Source organism: Anas platyrhynchos, chromosome 29 (assembly GCF_047663525.1).
Source record: "Anas platyrhynchos isolate ZD024472 breed Pekin duck chromosome 29, IASCAAS_PekinDuck_T2T, whole genome shotgun sequence".
In the NCBI taxonomy this organism is placed as follows: Eukaryota; Metazoa; Chordata; class Aves; order Anseriformes; family Anatidae; genus Anas; species Anas platyrhynchos.
Window position 1 is genome coordinate 1,891,333 of NC_092615.1, and position 6,990 is coordinate 1,898,322.

General features: G+C 69.5%; 2 protein-coding genes across 2 annotated transcripts; both read left to right on the plus strand.

Moving 5' to 3' along the window:
• Positions 1 to 256: 256 nt before the first annotated feature.
• On the plus strand, positions 257 to 1,754 carry JUND (JunD proto-oncogene, AP-1 transcription factor subunit). The gene has a single exon (XM_027472422.3). The coding sequence runs from the start codon at positions 330 to 332 to the stop codon at positions 1,359 to 1,361; it is 1,032 nt and encodes a 343-aa protein (XP_027328223.3). The 5' UTR covers positions 257 to 329; the 3' UTR covers positions 1,362 to 1,754.
• A 2,163-nt stretch (positions 1,755 to 3,917) lies between these two features.
• CIST1 (colon, intestine and stomach enriched 1) lies at positions 3,918 to 6,396 on the plus strand. The gene is made up of 4 exons (XM_027472428.3): positions 3,918 to 4,218; positions 5,058 to 5,690; positions 6,092 to 6,237; positions 6,314 to 6,396. The coding sequence occupies exons 1-4, from the start codon at positions 4,161 to 4,163 to the stop codon at positions 6,359 to 6,361; spliced, it is 885 nt and encodes a 294-aa protein (XP_027328229.3). The 5' UTR covers positions 3,918 to 4,160; the 3' UTR covers positions 6,362 to 6,396.
• The last annotated feature ends 594 nt before the right edge of the window (positions 6,397 to 6,990 follow it).

The following is a 6,990-nucleotide window of genomic DNA, read 5'->3' on the forward strand; positions in this document are numbered from 1 at the left end:
ATGAGGGCGGGCGAAAACGTCATCTGCAGCCAATCAGCGCGCGGCGCGGTGAGGTCACCGAGGAGGCGCCGCGTATATAAAGCGGCGCGGGGGCCGCGGCGGCGCCAGTCGCGTGTGTGCGCGCGCGGAGCAGCGGGGCCGCGGCCGGTGCCCCCGGCGCCTCCCCCGCCCTCCCTTCCCCCCCTCCCCGACCCCGAGCAGCGATCCGCGACCCCCCCCCCTCCCCCACCTGTTTTTTTTTATTTTTTTAAATTTTTTAAAATTTTTTAAATTTTTTTTTCCCCCCCCCCCCCCCGCCCCGTTCCCCCGCAGCCGGGCGGGGGAGGAGGATGGAAACACCCTTCTACCATGATGATGTGTTGTTGAGCGGCCTCGGCAGCGGCTTCGCCCCGTCCTCCTCCGGCAGCAGCGGCCTCCTCCTGCCCTTCCCCGGCGGCAGCATGATGAAGAAGGACGCCCTCGGCCTGCCGCTGCCCGAGCAGGTGGCGGCGGCTCTCAAAGCACCGGGAGCCACGGCGGTGACGGCGGCGGCGGCAACGGCGGCGAGCACGGCGGGCGGAGGCGATGCCCCAACCACCGGGCTGCTGGGCTCGGCCGAGCTGGGGCTGCTGAAGCTGGCGTCCCCCGAGCTGGAGCGGCTCATCATCCAGTCCAACGGGCTGGTGACCACCACGCCGACCAGCGGGCAGTTCCTCTACCCCAAAGCGGCCGCCTCGGAGGAGCAGGAGTTTGCCGAGGGTTTCGTCAAGGCTCTGGAGGACTTGCACAAGCAGAACCAGCTGGGTGGCGGCGGCGGCGGCGGCACCGGATCCACCGGGGGAGCGGCGGTGGCAGCGAGTGGCGGCGGCGGTGGTGGCAGTGGTGGCGGCGGAGGAGCCGGCGAGCTGCCCACCGCCGGCCTAGCCCCGGAGCCCCCGGTGTACGCCAACCTCAGCAGCTACCCGGCCGTCAGCTACGCCGCCGAGCCCGGCCCGTTCGCGGCCCCGCCGCCCCGGCTGCCTCCTCCACCTCCTCCTCCTCCTCCGCTGAAGGACGAGCCGCAGATCGTGCCCGAGGTGCCGAGCTTCGGCGAGAGCCCGCCGCTGTCGCCCATCGACATGGACACGCAGGAGCGCATCAAGGCGGAGCGGAAGCGGCTGAGGAACCGCATCGCCGCCTCCAAGTGCCGCAAGAGGAAGCTGGAGCGCATCTCGCGCCTGGAGGAGAAGGTGAAGAGCCTCAAGAGCCAGAACACCGAGCTGGCCTCCACCGCCAGCCTGCTCCGCGAGCAGGTGGCACAGCTCAAGCAGAAGGTGCTCAGCCACGTCAACAGCGGCTGCCAGCTCCTGCCGCAGCACCAGCACCAGGTGCCGGCCTACTGAGCCCCCACCAAGGCGGGCACGGACACCGGGGACACCCCCAGGACCCTACCGGGACCCCCACGGACTGAGAAAGTGGGGGAGAAGCTGTGGGGGGGAGAAAATGGAGGGGGGGGGACACCCCGCCATGGACTGAGGGGACCGACGGACTGAGGAGTCCCCGCACGGACTTTTTGAGGGGCTCTGGGGGGGTGCCCCGTTTTCTTTAAAGAAAAAAAAAAAAATAACCAAAAACCGAGAGAACTGAAAGAGGGGGGCCTCGGATCGGTACCGGGGTGAGGACTGATTGATGGCCGGGGGGGGGTCCCCGGTTTGGCCCCGTTGAGGCCTCGGCCCCACCGCGGGCCCCGCGTCCGCCACATTCCAAGGAGGCCCCAAGTAAAGCTCGGCGCCGGAGCTGCCTCTCGCTGTCTGCTTCGCCTCATGGGGGAAGGGTTGTTTTTTGGGGGGAAAAATAGGGGATTTTGGGGGTTTCTGGGGGTGGTGGTGGTGGAGTTTGGGCAGCGGGAGGGAGGCGAGGGAGGGACGGCGCGGGCAGGAAGCGGCGCGGCCGGCTGCCATCTTGGGGCGGGGGGGGGGACGTGGGGCTGTAAGGGGGGAAAAATGGGGGGAAAAAGGGGAGAAATGGGGCTGGGGAGGGGGTGGGGGGGGTGCTGGGGGCCTGGGGGAGAGGGTGGGGGAAAATTGGGGGGGGGTTGTGGGGGGGATAGGGGTGCTTATGGAGGGGGGGATTGGGGCTTGGAGGGGGGGGGGAATGGGGGTTTTGGGGGGCTCCTGGGGGGGGGGTTGGGGTCTCCTGGGGGGGGTTGGGAGGGTTTTGGGGAAGGTTTTGGGAGATTTGGGGGCTCCTCCAGGCTGGGCAAGGGGGGTCCTGGAGGTTGGGGGGGGGCTTGGTTTGTTGTGTGTTTGTTGGGGGGGGAGTTGGGTGCTGGGGGTGGGTTTTGGGGGTGTCGGGGGGTGTCTTGAGGTGGGGGGAACACAGTTGTGTTTTTGCCCTGCAGACCCCTGGGGGGGGGTCACCAAGCTCCCCCCCCACTGTTCTGCTGGGGTTGTCCTCATGGGCCCCCCCCTCACCATGGGGTGGGCGGCGAGCTGGCCCCCGCGGGTAGGGGAGGTTGTGGGGGTGTCTCCGTGTTGGGGTCACCCCATTCCTTCCCCCCCCCCCTCCCCTAAATCCCCCACCCCCGGTTCCTCTCCTGGGGTGAGCCACCTCCCCGCGCCGCCAGCCTTCGCTTCCTGCTCCTCCTCCTCCTCCTCCTCCCTGTCCCCAACCTGCGAGCCCTGGCGGGGCCCCAGCACCCATCCCACAGCCGCGCGTCCCCAACCCCATTTGTCCCAGTCCCATTTCCCCCCCTCCCCAGGGCAGGATCCAGCCCCTGACCCCCCCTTGTTCGAGCACGAGGGGGCCGTGCCCGTGCCTCAGTTTCCCCAGCGGTGATGCCCCGGTTGGATTTTTAGGGCACAACCCTTCACCGGGGGGGGGGGGGGTGACACAGCTCTCCTGGGGACATTTAGGGACGAGTGCCAAGCTGCTGGAGCCCCGGCAGGAGGTGGGGACCTGTTCCGAGCCGTGCCGAGCCAAGAACACCCCGGTCCCTATGGGGTCAGGGCAGGGCCTGGCACCCCGTGGCGGTGCCGTGGGGAGCGCAGCCACCCCAGGGGACCTGCGGTGGCACCGAGCCGAGGCTGCTGCCTGTTTGTGGGGAGGAAACGGCCCCAAAACCGGCTGTGCCGTGCCCCAGCCCTACAGCTCCGGCACGGGGCAGAGCCTACACGGCGCCACGGACGCCTCCCGCAGCGGGTACGGTGTCACCGGTGTCACCCACATCCCCGTGCTTCGTGTCCCCGTGTCCCCACATCCTCGTGTCCATGAGTCCCTACATCCCCAGATCCCTGTGTCCCCATGTCCCCACATTGTTTGTCCCCATGGCCCTGTGTCCTCATATCCCCATCCTCCTGTGTCCCCATATCCCACATCCCCATGTCCCTGTGTCCCCACATCCCCACAACCCCATGGCCCTGTGTCCTCCGACCCCATGCTCCTCATGTCCCCATGTCCCCACATCCCCATGTCCCCCAGTCACGTCCCCAAGCCCCCATACTCCAGTGTCCCCGTGTCCCCACATCCCCCTGCCCATGTCCTCACACCCCATGCTCCCCAGTCCCCATGTCCCACATCCTCGTGTCCCTAAATCCCCATGCTCCTGTGTCCCCATGCCCTGCATCCCCATGTCCCCATCAACCCCGTGTCCATGTACCCACACCCCATGTCCCCCAGCCATGTCCCCACGCCCCCATTCTCACATGTCCCCATGTCCCCAAATCCCCCTGCCCGTGTCCCTACAACCCCATGTCCCCCAGTCACCTCCCCATGCCCCCATTCTCCCCTGTCCCCACGTCCCCACATGCTTGTGTCCCCAAATCCCCATGTCCCCACACCCCCCAGCCACATCCCCAACCCCCCATAACCCCCTCCCCATGTCCCCACCCCTCCTCCCCGAGCCCCCCTGCCCCGTGCCCCCTCCCCGTTCCCCCCCGCTCCGCATCCACCCAAGGCTGCGGGACCCCGGAGATGGGGAAACTGAGGCACGGGGAGGGGGGGGGACACGGGGACACCCCCGGTGCTTCGGGGCGACCCGGGACCGGCAGGGGGCGCCGCCGTCCCCCCCACCCCGGGGCGGATAAAGGCGGCGGCGGGAGGCGGCGGAGCGGCAACGGGGAACCGGGCACCGGGCACCGGGAACCGGGCACCGGGCACCGGGAACCGGCACCGGGAACCGGGGCGGCGGCGGCGGCAGCGGCATGGCCCGGGGGGGGCTCCGCCTGCTGCTCTGCTGCGCCGCTGCCCTGCTGGCTGCAGGTACCGGGGCACCGGGCACCGGGTGGGATTGGGCATCCCGGGGGTCCCGGCTGATGGGGACCCCCCCCCGGGGGACACCGGCACCGGGGGCTGGGGTGTGCGGGGGGCGCGGGGGGCGCGGTGCAGCGGGTGGGCTGCGTGCTGCAGGGGTACCGGGGGGGTGCTGGTGGTCTGTGGGGGTGTCCCCCCCTTGATTTGAAGGGGACCCGGGGGGGCTCAGCCCCGGGGGCTTGGAGCGGGGCAACCCCACTGGGGGCAGGACGCAGCCCCAGCTGCTGGTGGGGGGCTTTGGGGTGCCGAGCCCCCACCCAGGACACGTGGCTGGCACCCAGGTCCATGCTGTGTCACCTCCCCGTGTCCTCGTCTGCGTCCCTTTTCCCAGGAAGGGCCCGTCCCGGGGGGTTTTGGGGACCCCTTTTTGGGGTCACCCCCTTTGGGGCCAGCTCTGTCCTTGGGGCTGGGCTGGGCTGGCCCCACTGCTCCCCTTGTGCAAACAGCAGCGGGGTGGGCACGGGCGCTGCCACCACTGCCCTGCCCTGGAAATGTGGCCTTGGGTGCCACCAGGGCTGGGCTGGCACCGTCCCCTGCTGCCAAGTCCCCATGGAGGCCACCGCGGCACCGCTCTGCTTGTCCCCACCGCCTCCAGAGGCTTCCCAGGCCTAGATTTTGGGGGATCGGATGTTAATTAAACCTGAATTTTGTGCTCCTCTCTGCCTGATAACCCCCCCCCCGGAGAATGAGCTGGGGTGAGCGCCGCTCGCCCCCCAAACCCTGCCCGCTCCCCCCCACCCCGTGCCCTGCAGTGTCCCTGCTGCCCAGCTCTCTCCTCCACGCTGTAGGGACGGGTCCTACCCCCACAAACACCAGCCCAGCACCGCACACCTCGGGAATGACAGCGCCACGCTCCGGGGACAACTCAACCGGAGGTGTCACCGTGAGGACACCCAACGAGTCCTCCTCCAGCTCCTCCACGTCCACCAGCGTGGGGACAACCCTGGTGGGGACGTCGGCCACGTCCCCTCCACTCAGCCAGGGGAACGTGACAGCGCCCACCCCGCCACCCAGCCTGGATCCCTCCACACCTGGATCCCCAAAATCAGCAGCACCCACAGATCCAGCCAAGACACCAGGCTCCCCGGCAGTGACCCCAGCTCCGACCACGGAGGTGCTACCAAACACGGCCATGGAGGCCGAGGCGAACACGTCCCCATCCGGCTCCACAGCACCAAATTCATCCTTGTCGGGGCACCCCGACCTCGTTCCTACTCCCACCTCTCCTGCTGAACCCACCGAGAGCCCTGCTCCCATCACAGCACCAGCCCCCAGCCCCAGCAACGCCTCGGCCACTGGTCCCAGTACAGCTCCGGCCACTGGTCCCAGCACAGCTCCGGCCACTAGCCACATCACCGCCCCGACCCCCGGCCCCAGCACAGCTCCCATCATCGGCCCCAGCCTTGGGGCCGGCCCCCCAGGTGAGGGGGAAGCCCCCCGGTGTGGGCAGGGTGGGATTTGGGGGTCTGCACCGTGCCCTCCCACGCCGCGCACCGCGGGGACCGGATGCGCTTCAGTGCCCAAAGGGAGCCCTGAGCCACTGGGGGCCACCGGGTGTCCCTGTCCCCACCCCGCAGCTCCCATGGCTCGGGGGCTGCGAGGTGCAGGTCCCTGGGGGGTGCCCAGAACCCTCCAAACCCCTCGGGTTTCCCCAAATCGCTCCCCACTCCCTTTTCTCCTGGATATTTTTGGGCCATGGTGGGTGAGAATGTCCCGTGCTGGTCCCCACGGGGGGTGGTGGTGACATGGGGGAGCCGGGTACAGGGTGACCCATCAGGGGTGCGTGCCGGGGGGGTAACGGGGTGCCCGTTTCACCCCGCAGAGAATCCCCCCTCCAAAACCAACCCCGGCCTGGTCGTCGTCATCTGCCTCTTCGTGGCGGTGCTGGTGGGGGCCGCGGCGCTGCTGCTGGTGCGGCTGTGCCGCTGCAGGACCCCCGGCTTCCAGCGGCTGGACGAGGTGCCCATGGTGAGTTAGGGGTTTGGGGGGGACTCGGGGGGCCATGGGGGCGGTGGGCACTCACCCTACTCTTTCTCCTCCCCAGAGCAAGGTGTCGGAGGGGTTCCCCTTCGCCCACCGCCCCCCCAGATGACCCCAGGCTGATGAATAAAGGAGCTGCTGCCTTGACTCTGCTTCCCCGTCTGCCCTGCGCTCTGCACCCCACGGGTGCCAAATCCCCGGGGGGGGAGCCCGGAAAATTTCGGGCGTCCTTTGCACCAGGCTGGGCTGAAAGACCCGGGCCAGGGGGGCGTGGGGTGGGGGAGCTCAGGGCGCTGGGGGCCGCGCAGCCCCCCCGGAGGGGGTGGGATGGGAGGGAGGGAGCGAGCGGCCAGGCACGCACGCCGCCTTCCTTCTGCTCCGCTGCACTCGGCGGGGGCCGCGGCGCGCTCCGGTAAGGGGCTGTGGGGTGGGGGGGGCTGGGGGGGGCACAGGGTTTGGGGGAGGGGGACACACAAGGGGAGGGGGCAGCACCCCCAAAATGGGGCTGGGCAGGGTGGGGGCGCAATCCTGGGAAAGAGGGGAGGGAATGGGGGGGGTGCAGGTGGCACCCGTGGAGGAGCTTCTGGGGGCGGTGGGTGCCCGGGGGGGGGGGGCGTTGATCATTAACGTGGTGCCGGAGGATGAGGGGGGGGGTCGTGGCCCTGTGGATGCTCCAGGTTGAGGGGGGGAGGGGGGGCGCGGCCACCCCCGTGGCCTCAGGGCCTTTGTCCCCTCGGGTGG

Coding starts and splice junctions, on each gene's coding strand:
- JUND (XM_027472422.3), top strand. CDS start 330: ATGGAAACACCCTTCTACCATGATGATGTGTTGTTGAGCGGCCTCGGC.
- CIST1 (XM_027472428.3), top strand. CDS start 4,161: ATGGCCCGGGGGGGGCTCCGCCTGCTGCTCTGCTGCGCCGCTGCCCTG. Junction 4,219..5,057: donor CGCTGCCCTGCTGGCTGCAG/GTACCGGGGCAC, acceptor TCCACGCTGTAG/GGACGGGTCCTACCCCCACA. Junction 6,238..6,313: donor GGCTGGACGAGGTGCCCATG/GTGAGTTAGGGG, acceptor TCTCCTCCCCAG/AGCAAGGTGTCGGAGGGGTT.